Source organism: Ursus americanus, chromosome 1, assembly GCF_024610735.1.
Source record: "Ursus americanus isolate L20-20 chromosome 1, mUrsAme1.1.p, whole genome shotgun sequence".
NCBI classification, from domain to species: Eukaryota; Metazoa; Chordata; class Mammalia; order Carnivora; family Ursidae; genus Ursus; species Ursus americanus.
Genome location: NC_142127.1, coordinates 99,783,679 through 99,801,170, shown reverse-complemented (window position 1 = coordinate 99,801,170; position 17,492 = coordinate 99,783,679). Strand labels below are relative to the sequence as shown.

At 41.6% G+C, this 17,492-nt stretch overlaps 1 protein-coding gene across 1 annotated transcript in view; it reads left to right on the top strand.

The window, feature by feature from the left end:
• PDE6D (phosphodiesterase 6D) overlaps positions 1-16,867 on the top strand; it is a 47,780-nt gene extending 30,913 nt beyond the window's left edge. The window contains exons 2-5 of the mRNA XM_045794127.2: positions 12,911-12,999; positions 13,808-13,933; positions 14,643-14,748; positions 16,649-16,867. Coding sequence (XP_045650083.1) covers positions 12,911-12,999; positions 13,808-13,933; positions 14,643-14,748; positions 16,649-16,730 — 403 coding nt within the window. The 3' untranslated portion in view covers positions 16,731-16,867. The remainder of the gene's footprint in view (positions 1-12,910; positions 13,000-13,807; positions 13,934-14,642; positions 14,749-16,648) is intronic.
• The last annotated feature ends 625 nt before the right edge of the window (positions 16,868-17,492 follow it).

Below are 17,492 nucleotides of genomic sequence, written 5' to 3'. Positions count from 1 at the left end.
AGGGGGAAAGGTATATTACAGTGGTGTAACAAATTAAGGTCTGGCTTTTTAGGGACTCAGTATCTGAAATGTGTTTATATCTAAGTGGAGTATAATCTTTAGAAGTTGTTACCATCTGATAATGACTAGAACTCTTCCCCATCACAATGAAGACTTCTCACAGATATATCCTGCCTTGAGAAATCACTGTAAACAAGTTCACTTATAACTCTCAGATTAGGGCGGGGCACCTGGATGGCTCAGGCTTGAACCAACTCTTGATTTAGGTTCAGGTCATGATCTTGGGTCTTGGGATCGAGCCCCCCAGGGCAGACTCTGTGCTCAGCACGGAGACTGCTTGAGATTCCCTCTCCCTCTTCCTCTGCACCCCCCCTCATGTGTGCATATGCACACTCTCTCTCAAAATAAATATATTATTTATTTTTAAAAAAACAACTCTCAAATTGGGGCTTTATTTTTTTTTAAGATTTTATTTATTTATTTGAGAGAGACAGCACAAGTGGGGGGGGCAGAGGAAGAGGGAGAAGAAGACTCCCCACTGAGCAGGGAGCCCAACAACGGGGTTGATCCCAGGACCCTATGATCATGACCTGAGTTTGAAGGTAGACGCTTAACAGACTGAGCCACCCAGGTGCCCGACATCTCACAGACTCTTAGATGTCGTACCTTTTTCTAGTTAAAAGTGTACATTCACATGACCAGCAAGCAGATACACTCATTTATTTTTAAAAGCTAACGTATCTCCAAAAATAGTATGAAAATATAAAGAGACTGTTGTTTATTTAGGATAATACCCATTTTAAAATGATCCCTTTGTCATATGTGAACTATTCTTCAGTAATAAATTTTTTAAAGATTTTATTTATTTATTTATTTATTTATTTATTTATTTATTTATTTGAGGGAGAGTGCATGCCAGTGGGCAGAGGGAGAGAGAATCTCAAGTAGACTCCACACAGAGCCCAACATGGGGCTCGATCTCACAACCCCAAGATCACGACCAAAGCCAAAGCCTAGAATCAGACACTCAACCAACTGAGGCGCCCCTCAATAAAATAAATAAATAAATAAATAAATAAAAATTTAAGATTTTGTTTATTTATTTGACAGACAGCACAAGCAGGGGGAGCAGCAGGCAGAGGAAGAGGGAGAAGCAGGTTCCCTGCGGAGCAGGGAGCCTGATGCAAGGCTTGATCCCAGGGCCCTGGGTTCATGACCTGGGCTAAAGGCAGATACTTAACTGACTGAGCCACCCAAGGACCCCAATAATATAAATTTTTAAGTAAATAAACATAGAAAAAAATTAAGCTTAAAATCATATATAATATTTATATCAGCAAAATTCAAGGACTTCCAAATGGATGTGCCTAATATTTGAAAGTGAATTGAAGGGGTGCCTAGGTGGCTCAATTGGTTAAGCGTCTGCCTTCAACTCAGGTCATGATCCCAGGGTCCTGGGATGGAGCCCCGCATTGGGCTCCCTGCTCAGCAGGGAGTCTGCTCTCTCTCTCTCTCTCTCAAATAAAAAAAAATCTTTTTTAAAAAATGAATTGAAGAGGCGCCTGGGTGGCTCAGTCATTAAGCGTCTGCCTTCGGCTCAGGTCGTGATCCCAGGGTCCTGGGATCGAGCCCTGCATTGGGCTCCCTGCTCAGGGGGAAGCCTGCTTCTCCTTCTCCCACTCCCCCTGCTTGTGTTCCCTCTCTCTGTGTCTCTGTCTGTCAAATAAATAAAATCTTCAAAAAAGAAAAAAGTGAATTGAAGACATTTATGAGATAAGGATTGTGTACCTAGGATTTCTACACTTAATGGGAAAAATCATTCCAAATGAGATTTATTCATTAAAAAATTAAAACGAAAAAAATTATTTATTTGAGCTTGATCAAGTTTCATGCTAATAGAGCTAATAAGGATCTCTTTTTTTTTGGCATAGCATTAGGAATGAACCCCTGTTTTGACTTTGGTAGCATCTTTAAGAGATTTCATTTTCCAAAGTTTATAGTTCTGAACTGTTCTTAAAATGGCAGGAAAGGATTATTTCTAGAATCTGATTATTTTTTTATCTTTTTTAAGATTTTATTTATTTGAGAGAGAAAGAGAGAGCACAGGAGCAGGGAGAGGGGCAGAGGGAGCAGACTTCCCCGCTGACCAGGGAGCCCATCTTGATCCCAGGACCCTGAGATCATCACCTAAGCTATAGGCAGATGCTTAACTGACTGAGCCACCCAGGCACCCCTGATTATTTTTTAAATAGACTGAAAATAAGAACCGAGACCTAGACAAATAAGAACTCTACAACAACTCTAGGATACCTGTTAATAAGTGTTATGAGAAGGAGATAACTTGAGCTTTACAAAGTAGAATAAAAATAAAATGCTGATTAAGAAATTAGTCCCCCATGGGGCACCTGGGTGGCTCAGTCGTCAAGCGTCTGCCTTTGGCTCAGGGTGTGATCCCTGTGTTCTGGGATCGAGCCCCGCATCAGGCTCCTCTGCTGGGAGCCTGCTTCTTCCTCCCCCACTCCCCCTACTTGTGTTCCCTCTCTAGTTGGCTGTCTCTCTCTGTCAAATAAATAAATAAAATCTTAAAAAAAAAAAAAAGAAAGAAAGAAATTAGTCCCCTTTTTGCTTTAATTCAAACATAATTCTTTTTTTTTCAAGGTTTGTTTTTGTTTTTGTTTTGTCAGAGAGCACGCACAAGCAGGGGGAGCGGCAGGCAGAGGGAGAAGCAGGCTCCCCATTGGGCAAAGAGTGCAATGTGGGACTTGATCCCAGGATGCTGGAATCATGATCTGAGTCGAAGGCAGACGCTTAACTGACTGAGCCACCCAGGCATCCCCAAACATAATTCTAAAATGAAAAACTTTTCTAAGAAAATGTACCCTATAAAAAACCGATACTGAAGAAAAATAAAACAAAACTGATACTGACTATCCTTATACAGAGTGCCCCAAACCTAATAATCTATAAACAATTTCTCTATCATTTGTCCTTCCTAGCCATATTACCCAAAAGAAAAATAAAATATTTTCTAAGTACTTTTGTATGCTATAAAGTTACTGATTGATGTGGCCAGATTCCAGGAACTCATAGCCAAAGATTTCCCTGCTTTTGCTGTCAACTCAACGAGAGGAAACACCTCTCCCCTCAAGAAGCCCATAATCAGGGCACCTGCTGACTCAGTTGGTTAGGCTTCGGATTTCGGCTGGGGTCGTGATCTCAGGGTCCTGGGATGGAGCCCTATATGGGGCTCTCTGCTCAGTGGGGAGCCTGCTTCTCACTCACTCTCCCTCTGTGCTCTCCCTCACTCTCTCCCTCTCAAATAAATAAAATCTTAAAAAAAAAAAGAAAAGATTTTGAGTGAATAAAACCAAAGTCAAACATTAATTAATACAACTAAGTTTTTTGTGACTTTTCCTTTATTGAAAATTATAAGAGAGTTTAATGTGTGCTTTTATTACAGAATGTGAAGTACCTCCCTAGAAGTTACTTCTTTAAGGTGTTTTTGCTTTGTCTAATCCTGAGTAATTATGCTATTATTATGACTAGTGAAAACTAGTCAGACTTGATATATTTTAGAGAAATTTGCTTGGATGGCTTTGCTGTGCAGTTAGTACGTCTGGGCAGTTGTAACCAGCCTTTGCCAATGATAATTTCTTTGTCTTTGTTACTCCCATTTCCCTCTGTCATGGTTGCCTCCATAAGGGTCCTCTAAGTTAAAGAAAGGTTTCTTCCCACCTCCTTTTATCAGCTCATCTGGTGTGGCCTTGTGGTGATCATAACACCTGATTGGGTCCCCAAAAAGTAATTCAGTTCTTTGGATTTTGCTGGCTGCCCTCGTGAGAGGCTTCAAATGAGTGTCCAGTGTCCAAGCTGACCAGAGAGCATAGAGGTGTATGAGGGCATAGTATCTTCCCTATGTCTAGATGAGAAGAGGCAATAGGGAGGAGTGTGCAGCAGAGTGACCAGAGAGATGTTGGGGCCACAAAGTAAAGAACTTAAAATGCTAAGCTGAGAATTAGGAGTTTCTCAGTGAAAATCTTTTGATGGGGCACCTGGGAGACACAGTCGATTAAGCATCCAACTCTTGCTTTCGGCTCAGGTCATGATCTCAGGGTTGTGAGATCAAGCCCCACGTCAGGCAGTTTGCTCGGAGCAGACTCTGCTTGAGATTCTCTGTCCCTCTCCCCCTGCCCCTCCCACTCGTGCTCTCTCGCTCTCTCTCCTAAATAAATAAATCTTGAAAGAAAGAAAAAAAAGAAAGAAAGAAAAAGGAAATCTTTTGAAAGTTTTTGAAGGGGAAGTAATGATATGATCCAGCTTGTTTTAGGAGTGTTCCTCTAGTCACTGTGGATTAGATTATAAAGGCTAGATAAGTGGTACCTCAACTTTTTAAAATGAGCATTCCCAAGGCGCCTGGCTAGCTCTGTCAGAAGAGCATGTGGCTCTTGATCCCGTAACCCAGATGAATCCCTGAGACTTAATGGTGAGCATCTTAACTAGATATTTTTAAGCAGATTGTTTAGTGTTGAAACATTTTCATGTTGGAGATAAGAATTTAGGTATCAGAGCACAGTCATTTGATAATAAAATCAACTGGCCTGATATAAATAATTGAATAAAAAATCAATGGGAAATTCCAAATAATTCACATTCTTCCCTCAAGGAGATGGAGCATAACTCCCCACCTGTTAGTTTGGGCCGTATACAGTGACTTCCTTCCAAGAGTACAATGTGGAAGGAAGGGAAAAAGAGTATATTTATAGTGGAGAAACCTGGCAAGCACCCCCTCAGCCAGGTGGTCAAGATCAGCATCAACAGTGAGAAATCATGTTGATAGTACATAGCCTTGACATGATGACATGAAAGTGGCACTTCACCTCAGTGGTCTTCCTCTTAAAAATTCACAACCCCAGCCTAATCATGAGAAAAACAGCAGACAAACCCGATTGACAGACACCTGGAAAATACTTGACTAGTACTACTCAACACTGTCAAGGTCATTAAAAAAAAAAAAAGCGGAAAATCTGAGAAACTCTCATAGCCCAGAGGAGCTTCAGGAGACATGATAACTGAATGTAATGTGGGATCTTGGGGCAGAAAAAGGACGTTAAATTAAAACTAAGATAATCTGAACAAACTGTAGACTTTAGTTAGTGATAAGGTATCAGTTTCGGTTCATTAGTTGTGACAAATAGAAGATGTCTATAATCTGTTTTCTATAGAATATCTATATGGAATCTATAATCTAATAACTTTTTATAAATCTAAGAAAGTTTACTTTTCAGAAAGGGCTAGAACAGAATAACAATTGATAAACCAATTACCTTCCTGGTAAATTGTTAGGAATTGAAATAGTATAGCTCTTCCATCCCTAGCTTAGTAATCAGGATCTGAGTTAATATCATTAGAGAATTATCTCAGTATCACTGAGAATTATCCAGCTTGAGTATGAATTGTTTTGAAGGACATGAATAAATAAGTTATTTGGTTTTACGTAGAAGAAATCCACAAAATTATCAGAATAATTCCCAAATATAAAGTGACCCTGAATATAGGGCAATCTCTCAACATTCCTATGAAAAAATATTTTTAAAAAGGGACATGGGTAGAACAGACAAATGTGGATTTTGCCTACATATTTAAGACCATAAATTTATAAAATAATATATAAACTTAGAAATATTGTCCCCATCCTCTTGTCTGTCACTTTTTTTTTTTTTTAAGATTTTATTTATTTGCCTGAGAGAGAACAAGCAGGGCGAGCAGCAGGGAGAGGAAGAAGCAGACTCCTCGCTGAGCAGGGAGCCCGATGCGGGGCTCGATCCCAGGACCCCGGGATCATGACCTGAGCCGAAGGCAGACATTTCACCAACTGAGCCACCCAGGCACCCCTATCTGTGACATTCTATGAAACAATATTGCCCAGATTTTGTACATGTCACTTTGATGTCAATAGCTGGCACACAGTAGGTTGTCAATAAGCACTTCCTGAATGAGTGATAGTTTGAGATCAGATATATGGAGAGACCTGGATTAGTCTGTGAGGATCCTTTGAAGGATCCAGGAAAGTAATACAGCAGAGGTGAAGTGGTATTTAGCCTCTGCTCAGGGGACTCGGAGATGGCACGAGCTGTCTGCTTAGGGGAGGCCAGGATGCAGCCAGGGTTGGCATGGGTGCACAGTAGGAGCCCCAACTTCAGAGCCAGGCACATCTGGATTCTGTAGACTGGGTGGTCCCAAGAGTCTCTCTGAGGAGGTGCCACTGAAGGTAGGATCTGGGGGTGTGAAGAGTAAGGGCAAGAGCACTTGGGCAGCATGACGGGCAGAAGAGACATTAGTGTGCTGAAGAAAGAGAAAGGAGGCCATTATGGCTGGAGCATAGTGACTGGGGACCTTGCAAACCATGTTTCCTTTGAAAACTGGGGATTAACATCTAATTCACAGTCTTTTTACAAAACTACCTTCTGTGAGGAGAGTAGATTGAAGGAGGAAGCAAGAATGAAAGCCAGGAGGAGCACTCGGGTAGCTCAGTTGGTTAAGCGTCCAACTCTTGATTTCAGCTCAGGTCATGATCTCAAGGTTGTGAGATTGATCAAGCCCCACGTTGGGCTCCACACTGAGCGTGGAGCCTGCTTGGGATTCTCTCCCTCTCCCTGTGTGTCTGCTCCCCACCCTGCACTCTCTCTCGCTCTTTCTTTTAAAAAAAAAAAAAAAGACTGGAAGCAAGGAAAGCCATCAGGAGCCTAGACAGGAAACGATAATGGATTCATAACACCACCGCTCTGCTTCTAAGATTCTAGGCACCTTACGTGAACCAACTCACTTAAGTGTGCTGTCCGTTAGCACCCTCTTTCATTCTCAAAAGTTCTAGTTTGGATGACAAATTACAGGAAACTGTGAATCAGCCAATCAACATTTGGCGGGGGGGGGATCTTCCTACCTATCAATTTCAAACCATTCTATGAAAGCCACTAACCAGGACAACTCTAAAACACAAGATTTAAGCAGGAAAAACTGGAATCTTGTCTCCAAACTTCCTGAGCCTCTTCTTTTTTGTTCCTTTCTGTTCGGGCCTGGTTCTCAGTTACATGGGGGCATTTTTACTTGTCTCTTTCTCAGTATGTTTTTTTTTCCTTCACACCCTCCCTTGTGTGTGTCTCTCTCCCCCTCTGTTTGTGTATTCCATGTTTCTTTCCTCTCTTCTGCCATGTACAGTGGATCTGTTCTATTAAATATATGAAAATGGAGTTTGTATTCATGCCAAAACACTTCTAGACGATTGTCAGTAAATATTTTAAATTCTTTTATCCCAGTGCCTGCATTCACGTCTCAAGGAAATTCACCTCGTCCCCCATTCATCTGACTGGTTTCTTCCAGCCCCCAAGCCTTTGCTTCCCACTCCACCACCACCTCCCTGCCAGCCTTCTCTACCTCTGGTCTGTCCCCAGCCCCCGCACTGGACCAAAATCATACCAGGTCACAGCTATTTAAAACACAAGAGGACTTATGTAACCTTCTGTGTGGAGCCAAGTGACTCTCATTCTTCCATGTGTATCTTAGCTTACTTCCTTTTTTACCTTTCCTAAGGCTCGACACTCCACAAACTATTGTTGTTGGGTTTTTTTTTGTGTGTGTGTGTGTTTTTTTTTCTGGAGCTTATTGTTTCCAGACTGAAGCTTATTTTTAACATGCTCTTACTTTTACATATGAGAGTGTGCTGCTTTTGTCTGCCTGGTTCCAAATAAGAAGCTAGTGGGAACAGTTCTCCCAGCAGAGGCTTCCCATAGTAAAGGAGTGTTCTTTTGTGCTCACCCTGGGTATAAATCAGCCAGGAGCTTTTAAATGAGAAAAGACCTGGCTGACCCAGAAGGTGGTATTTATAAATAGTCCTCCAGCACCCCCCTCCTTAAGGCTTGTACCTAATCCTCTCCTCTCTCAAGATTGGAAGTGACTTGACCTTTGAGTCTTAAAACTCAGGCTCTTTTTCTCTGAAAAATCTAGTTACCAAAAAGCTGCTAAAACAAAAATGTTTTCAGCCAGATGATGATCAGCCGTTAAAGCTTGCCTTTCATCTCGAACATTTTTAGCGAAATATGCTTCCTCTTTTGAGGACCATCTTTTCTTGGGGTTATTATTTTAAGATCCCTACCTTAGGGGCGCCTGAGTGCCTCAGTCGGTTAAGCATCTGCCTTCAGCTCAGTCATGATCTCAGGGTCCTGGCATGCTCAGCAGGGAGCCTGCTTCTCCCTCTCACTCTCCCTCTGTGCTCTCTCTCAAATAAATAAATAAAACCTTAAAAAAGAAAAAAAGGTACCTACCTTAATAATTTTTATTTCTTTTTGCTGTTGGGCTGTCATGGATTTGTATTTTTATGATTTATAAAGCTGTTCCCAAACGGCTGCATCTTTGCCATTTGAATTAAGAGTGTCCCTTTTCACCCTAACTTAGCCAGCTTGGAGGCGCTCTAAGTAGCCTCCATCCCAACATCATTGAATGGAGTTCTGTTTGTATTTCTCTAACTTTGTGGTATTTATTGAGGGTAAAATCTTACAGGTTTTGTTAGGATTATACAATGAAGCCCACGATATAGACACAGATAGGTTTCCAGATTAAGGTACATGCAGGAAATGCTGGATTGTTGAACTGGCCAAAATATTTTTTTTAGTATATTTCCCGAAAAGACAATTAAGTCCTTAAACTGATTATTTATAAAGAGAGGAGGCGCTTATGTTAGGGAGATAAGCCTTGTATTTTTAGCACCTTCTCTCCCTTGCTATCAAATGGAGGAATCTTAAATTCACTATCCACTAATTATTGGAGAGCACACTCTCATATAAGACGTTTTCCTTTCTATCCTCTAATAGATGGAAGAGTAAATTCTGGTGCCAGGCTTTTCTTTGCTGACCCAGGCCAGCAGCAGTAATGCTTTTTTTGGAAACTGCTAGATCGGATCTAGCTGTTGCTTTACAGAGGGAGCCCCTTTTCCGGGGCTTTGCTTGCTGTCGTTTTGCTAGAATGCCCCACTTGTATGTGAGCCTGAAACTTCAAGAGTAATTTAGTTTTGTTATTTAATTTAAGAAAATCTGGTGTCCATTGTGGCTATATTGGTACCTAAGAGACTGTCTATAGAGAAAGAATGAAAAGCATGTACAGAGCAGGTTAAATGAGTGCTGTGTCTTCTGAAAACCTTGGGCTCGAATGTCTGAGGCAATTCTGTTTACATCTGAGCTCAGAGCGGACTCAGTGGAGCCGTAGTATTTACAGTTTCAGGTCTCCACTTGGGGAAGCTTTGTCTTCATATACGGAGACCCCGGAATAGCTAAGCGTGTTTGTAATTATTGGAATTCTAATACGTGATCTGGAGGTGCCTGGTTGACTCCATTGGTGGAGCATGCAACTCCTGGTTTTGAGGTGGTGAGTTCAAGTCCCACATTGGGCATAGAGCTTACTTTAAAAAATAATAATAATAATACATAGTTTTTTAAAAAGTGATCTAAGCAAATATGTATACTTTTGACTTGCTTTTGAATTTAGTTTTTCAAAAAGTGGAATTTCAAAATATGAAGCAGAGAAGAGAAAACCACCAAGGTATGTAAAGAGCAGCAGTATCTGGGGATATAATGAGCACACAAGGAGACTGTGAGGACTGCACACAGGAGAGGAGAGAAGCACACGGATGGGAGGTTCGTGCGGAGGGGAGGGGAGGTACAGTGCACACTCAGGTTGAGAGCGCAGGAAGCTAGGATAACCCTTGGTTGTCTTTTGTGACTTTTCTTTAGTAGCAGCAAAACCTAAAAAGAATCTCTCCAGAGGGTTAACTGGACCATTACCTGCTTAGTGATCCTCATCAACCGTGTTGCTCTGGGTTCAACACTGCAGGCTACCCAAACAGTGGGAAAGGTTGAAGGCTCCCTGGAGCTTCAGAACTGACAGCAGCAATGGCCACACAGCAGGAAAGTTTGGGTTAGCACTACCTGCTGCCCCATCCTAAAGAACTGCGGACTTTTCCTCAAGTCCTGTGTGACCAGGACCCAGAACTGGTACCCAGGCGTCCAAGGCTAGGTCATGTGCTTGCCCCCAGCTGCTCCAGGCTCCGGAGGGAAGGATTTGGATCTTCTAGTTACAGTAATGGATGGCAGTCACTGTCTCCCATGGGGACAACCGGGTGCTGTTGGGAAGAGGGTTTGGTTGCTAGACAGCAAAAAGAAAAAAAAAACAGAAAGACCTGTAAACTATCAACTATTTATCTGAAAGTCCGTCTCTTTGTAAATATTAACCATCGTTCTCAGACTTAGCCTCCATGGGATAATATTGAATTTTCTTTAATTATTTGTCCATTGTTTTAAAAAAAATCTCAGGACTGTGTTTTTAATTTTAATGTTTATATTTTTGAAAGTTGTGTGTGTACATTGTTCAGAGTCATAGTTCTCCCTGGTTTTGAATGACGAGCCGAGTTCTGTATCCTCCCATTCCTATTTTCTACTCCCCAGATAAAACTGTTTTCAATTTCTAGCTGATTTATTTGCTATTTATCTTCATATTTCTGAATTGCACACTGTGGCTATCCCTTAATGTCTCCGTTTTAAGCATTGTTTGTCGACTTCCCACTATGGAAAATGAGTTTTGTTCTTTCCCAACACTTTCTGCCTGACCACACATACATGCTCTTCTCCTTCCCCCATCCTCCCAGGATAATGGTATTGGACCCATAGTCTGTGTTTTTATTATTATGAGTATGTCAGCCCTGTTTGCAATGATGCCATGTAGTAAACTGCAACTACTTTTTTCTTCCAATACCACCTTTGATTTTTCCCTGATGTTAATTATTGTCTCAGTTTTTTATTCGTTTACTTAGATTTTCTGTGCTTCTCACTAATGAACCTCCAAATGTCCCCTAACTGTATAAATCTTTCCCATTTAATTTTCTATGATATCATCAGATATTCTATGAATTTCATCTTCTTAAAATCTCTCCCTAACCATTTTGACCTGCTCTTGTGTGGACCCTTGACTGGTCGCCCTCCAGGCCTCTAACGAGCTGTTACCCTGGGGTGTCCTTCACCTGTCTCTTGTTTTAGATCCCTTGCTTCCTGGATCCAATATCATCCTCTTCCTTAGTCTTCCCTGTCGTTTTGAAGTAGCATATTATCATTAGTTTCTTTAAAAAGTAAATCTTTTTTTAGTTTTAGGAATTTCCCTGAGAATTTTAAAGGCACTGCTTCATTTTTTTCTATCTTCCACAGTCCCTGTTGAAAAGTGTGATTCATTCTGATTTTTTTTTCCTATTCTGATTCTGATCCTTTATGTGACCTCTTGTTTTCCTTCTGAAAGCTTTGCTTTAACCTTGACTTTCTGCAAGTTCACAATGATGTGACTTGGGCACTTGCTAGATCCTTTCATTCTGGGACATTTTCTTGAATTAATTCATTGATGACTTCCTCTCCTTGGTTTTTTGGTTCTGTCTTTCTTGAACTCTTGTTAGATTTTGGATCTCTTAGACTGATATCCAGTTTTTGTATCTTTACTCTCCTGTTTTCTATCCTCGTGGCTTTTTATTTTTCTTTCTGAAAGAGTTCCTCAACTTTGTCTTCCAACGCTTGCATTGAGTTATTCGGTTCTGCTATCAAAATGTGTGTTTTTCTCGCATTCTTTTTTGTTCTCTGAATGTTCTTTTTTTCATTGTTATTAATGATTCATTTATTGTATGATGAACAATGCAGAAACTGGAAAATACAACTACTTAAGTTAAGAAGGCATTTTATGACAAAAAGAGATTATCAATTGACTAGCCTCAAAATTTGTAACCTTGAGCCAGAGAAAATCACTTTTCTAAAATATACAAAATTCAGTTGTATATAATTTTTAGTGTCCATAAGGGTTATGTTATCTCTGGCTGTTTTGTTTGTTTTTAATACTTCTTTTTAAATTTTGTATCTTCCGGGGTGCCTGGGTAGCTCAGTCGGTTAAGCATCTATCTTCGAATCAGGTCATGATCTCAGGGTCCTGGGGTCAGGCCCCACATTGGGCTCCTTTCCTTAGCAGGGAGTCTGCTTCTCCCTTTTCCTGCCGCTCCCTCTGCTTGTGCTCTCTCACCTCTCTCAAATGAATAAATAAAATCTTTAAAAAAAAAAAAAGTTTTTATCTTCCTCTGTAGTCTCTTTTTTCCTCTAAGTTGCTTTTTTCTCTTTGTTTTGGGCTGTCTTTCAGAGTAAATTCTTTCCTCGGTTTCTGGTGATCCTTGGCTAGTTTCTGATATTTAAGAGCAGGCCATTAACAGGTAGTTGAGATCTCTGGACTTGTGAGTAAAACTTATGGGATGTGATCGTCACTGTGGGGGTGGTCTGCATGAGTCATTTCTTGGGATACCTCTCTTATCTGTTTCTTAGGTCTTTTATCTTGACTAGTCTGATTCTGTTGAGAAATTTTTAATTTTGCTGTATTCATTTTCTCTCTCTTTCTTGCAATTTCTAGATGTGTAGTCTTTGGTTTTCATGTTGTGGATAAAAATATCTCCGCTGGGGGGTGCCTGGCTGGCTCGGTCAGTTAAGTGTCTGCCTTCAGCTCAGGTCATGATCCCAGAGTCCTGGGATCGAGTCCCACATTGGGCTCCCTGCTCAGCAGGGAGCCTGCTTCTCCTTCTCCCTCTGCCTGCCACTTGTGCTTGTGCTCTCTCTCTCTCTGTCAAATAAATAAATAAAATCCTAAAAAAAAAAAATCTCTGCTGGGTCTCTGCTAAGATCTTCCTTTAGATGTCCTTTGGACCCTCCTACACATTCTTATTTGCTTTCATGGCACTTGGCAGATAGGCAGACTTGCTAAAAAGTAAACAGGAGCTGAGAGCTAGAACACACCTAGAGTACAAAGTAAGAGTCACTTTCAGTGCATTGTTTTCCTTAATATATCTGATCAGAAATTGGATGAACCTCCGGGATGCTGAGACAGGGAAGATACTGTGGCAAGGAACAGAAGACCTGTCAGTCCCTGGAGTGGAGCATGAAGGTACTCCCCAACCCTTTGTCTGCACAGGGCTCTGATGTTTCCGGAGCAGAGCCTTAGCATCAGGGAGCTAAATTAATGCAGACCCTAATGGGCAAACCCCTGTGGGCACAGCATGTGTTGTTGAGATTCCTAGTTCCTTACCTACCTGTTTTTCCCTCTCACTTCCCAAAACCCATTTTGTGCTGAAATTTTAGCATTAGAACATACCTAAAGATACAAACTAAGCTCTCAACTTTTTTTCCCAAGAGAAAATTTGCATTTTTATCTCCCTGAAATAAAAGAAAAACTAAGGGGTTAAAACCAACAGAACAGAGTAGAGAAGGTTGCCCATTCAGCACTTTTCCTGATGAGAGCAGCTGGGGAAGGATGCACTACATCTGGTGTTTCTTAAAGATCTTTCAGGGGGCACCTGAGTGGCTCAGTTGGTTAAGCGTCTGCCTTTGGCTCGGTTCATGATCTCAGGGCCCTGGGATCGAGCCCCGCATCCCAGCCTCAGGCTCTCTGCTCAGCGGGGAGTCTGCTTCACCCTCTCCTTCAGTGCTCTCCATCTCTTTCTGTCTCTCTCGAATAAATAAAATCTTTAAAAAATAATAATAAAGAAAGATCTTTCAGTCAGATGCACTTGACCAGTTGGGGACCTCTGCCTTTAATTAAAAAGTGTAATTCTTTTACCAAGGCATTCTCTGAAATTTAACATAGGTAATGTGTTCTCTAAATCAGCTCTAAGAAGCTCCCAGAAACTTGCAGCATCATACTATGTGATTTTCATTGAGAATGGCTTGCTTCAATATTTCTTTTTCTTTACCAGCCCGCGTTCCCAAGAAAATCCTCAAGTGCAAGGCAGTGTCTCGAGAATTGAACTTCTCTTCAGCAGAGCAAATGGAAAAATTCCGCCTGGAACAGAAAGTTTACTTCAAAGGGCAATGCCTAGAAGGTATTCTGTGGCCTAGTGCCTGGAAGCCACACTTAGGGTGACAGGGAAAACAGGCAGGACCCATTCAACTAAAAACACTGCTTTGGTAATAATGTTCATTTTGCAACTTAGTTTGTAATGGGATTCCTACATCCTCCGGGACTGGGGGCCCCAGCAAAAACAAAGCTGGCAGTGACAAGGGGCTTTGAGCCAAACAAAAGGGTTTCTGACACTGGTGGGCCTGGGTTGGCGCCTGCTTTATCACTGGCAAATTGTAACATGGTCACGAGGAAGCTGCCGATTAGGGCCTGGTACAGTGCTCTCCTCCTGTGGATCTGACCGGCAAGGCCACTCTGCCCTGCGTTTCCACCATGAACTGTAAGAGTGCACATATGTGTCTTAGAGCTGAAATTCCAAGTGAAAGGCCTATTCTGTTCTTCTGTTTATTATATACGTATAGCCTACTTCTAAGAAAGCATTGCTTATACTGTATCCGCCCACCGGTCCTCATCCTTTAGACCCTAGGGCATAGGGAGTAAGCCTCTAGTTTGGTCCAAAGGACAGCCTCAGGGGGCTTTCACGACCTTTCTTATGCCTCTGGCCTGAGAGGTTTCTGATGGCTTCGTTTGTGGTTCTTGGGGTAAGAAGAGGCTCACTCTAAAGGGGGGCGGATGCGGAGCCCTGAGACTGTCTGGGGTGCCCACTCACCATCTTTTCCTTCTTCCTTCAGAATGGTTCTTCGAGTTTGGCTTTGTGATCCCGAACTCCACCAACACCTGGCAGTCCCTGATAGAGGCAGCACCCGAGTCCCAGATGATGCCCGCCAGCGTGCTAACGTGAGTGAGCAGACCACAGGCTTTGTAGAGTGGGTCTCGGAGCAGGTGTTCCAGGCGGGGGGACTTGTGGTCCTGTTCAGCGGGCAACCCAGGTTGAAAATAAGGGTAGAGAGTATCCAGGGGTATTCGAGTTTACAGGTTACTGACTTCTGTCATATGAAAAAGACAGTGTGATCAAATGGAAAAAAATAAAAAACCTTTAGATTAGACCTTTAGACTAAATTCCTGATTAACGCTGACTTGCTGTGCAATCTTGACAATGTTTACCTCTCTGGCCTTATTTTTCTCCTCTCTAAAGATAGAATTAATACTATCTCACAGAGGTGGAGTGAGAGTAAAATGAGATGATTTGGGAGAAACTGGCTTGTACTTTATAGTAAATCTAGGCTAATTTGCTTATTTTCCTGACTACCAAACTTCTAATACTCTGTACTTTTCTTGAATGGCCTTTAATGGAATCTGGCAAAGTTCTAATTTTGTTTTAGAGGATAATGTTTGGTTATAGTTTTTCAGAGACTAGCTTACCATTTTAATAGTTACGCTTCCTGCTCAAAGAATAATCAGTTTGTCCTTTATCCACAACACTGTCAGTATGGCCCACCTACCATTTTCTCTTGGGAAAAGGTATTAAACTTTCAGAGGTTTTAGTAATAGTGTCTAGTAATGAGTTATTCACACAGATAATTGTGCAATATTGGATTATCCCTTTGAACAGATCCTTGGTGAAAGCCATACTGAATATAAATAGAGGTTATTTACTTTATAAGTCTTTAATAGGTTTTTAATTATAACAGTAGGTATTTTTATATTCTAATAGCCAATTAAATCTTGAGTTTTTTATGTACCTATTTTATAATTAATTACCAACAAAAATGTATCTGCTGGCTATTAATTATCCTGGGAAAATACAGGGTGGTAATAGAAGGGCATTTTTTTTATTTTATTAACTTTCATTGACTCCTCCTTTGCCCAGGCCCAATTTCTTTCAGGTACTAAAACCAGTAAGTCTATGATGACATATTTCGGTTCTTTAAGTCGTATTTTACTTTTGGAACCCAAAAACAGTACCTCTATTGCCCTTAACTTGGTTCAAAAGTGGTTTGGTTTGGAAACACTGAGATACCCACCAAGAAAAATGAAATTCCACTCTGTGCAATACAGGTGTGTCATTTGGGGTTTTTGGCTACAAGCCATAGAAATGACTCCAGCTGATATGACAGCGCTGAAGGGGGTGGGGGGGCGGGCGCTGAGACCCAAGCAGCTTGAAAGATGCAGATGGCAGGAATCCATGGATGATTTCCTTCAGGAGCAGCCATAGAAAGGATCCTGCTCCGGGGAGAGAGTCTGATTGGCCAAATTATGTCCTGTGCCCACCCCTTTGCCAGATGAAGGAGGGGCTACTTGACTGACCCATGGACTGGAGATGGGTAGGTCCCCAAAAGAAGAGCAGAGTGCTGTTACCCAAAGTGATGAAAATAGATGCGGGAAAAGCCAACCCACAGCTATCTACCAGAGTAGGTGTTGTAGGGAAAGATACCACCCCTAAGGCCTGCAGGTTTCCATGTTTATCAAAAAGTCATATCTTTAAAAAAAAAAAAAAAGTCATATTTATAAGCACCTGTATGTTCAGAGCACTCTGCTAAGGGCTTTACATATATCAAGGATTAAGACATGCTCTTTCTTCTGTTTTCTGAACTTGGGGAGAAAAAAAATCTAATCACAAAGTTAAATGTCACATTGGACTTCTAACCCCATTTGGACATAGATTTCAGTGTCCCCAAGCCAAGGTTCAGGTAGGTGTGTGTCCCTGGGCCCGGCGGACCCAAACTGAAACCACTCTGTGGAAATGAAATCTGTTGCCTAACACACTCACTCTTTTGCCCTCTCTTCTTACTTATAGTGGGAATGTTATCATAGAGACAAAGTTTTTTGACGACGATCTTCTTGTAAGCACATCCAGAGTGAGACTTTTCTACGTTTGAGAGAAGAATATGTGTGCATTTCAAGAATTTGGGTTTTGGGGGGAAAAGGAGGAAACTGTTTACTTTTTTCCTCCACACATTTGATTTTTGACACTTCTACCCCTAATTCCTTGTACGGCAAAACCCACCTGCGGCCACCAGGAGACCAGTTCTGTGTAGGTAACCAGATGGCTGTTTCCTCCCAAGCTGCCATCTTCCACTGACCAGACTCAACTCCCAACCCCAGACCAGGGCAGAGGGTGAGCCTTGACTCCTTCCCAGGGTGACACAGGGATAGACGCTTACCACGAGAGCCAAGGCTCTCCCACCCCCTCCCTGCCTCCTCCTTGGGCCCTGCAGGCAACACATCTTCCTTTGGCCCCTGGTTTTGGAAGAATTCATATTCCTGACCTATGTTTAGTTTTTTTCCTACCATTTCTATTTCATACATTCTCATACATTTAACTTGTAAAATAGACTGTGATATTATTATTACGTAATGAATTAAAACATATGAATTAAAATATTCCTACAGTCTTTAGCATGGCACTGCTTTCATCTCTACTTTTTCTGGAACATGAACCCGGCCCCATGATGTGAAGAAAGACATTTATCAGACCGTAGGATCACAACTATATTTTACTCCAGGGGTGACTGATAGATCTTGAGTTCCCGATGCTTCAGTTGCTGCTTTCTAAGAACGTACAACGTACCCAAACAAGATGCATGACCTTAACATTTGTCTTTGAGAATGATATGTAGTGGTTCTCTTCCACAACATAG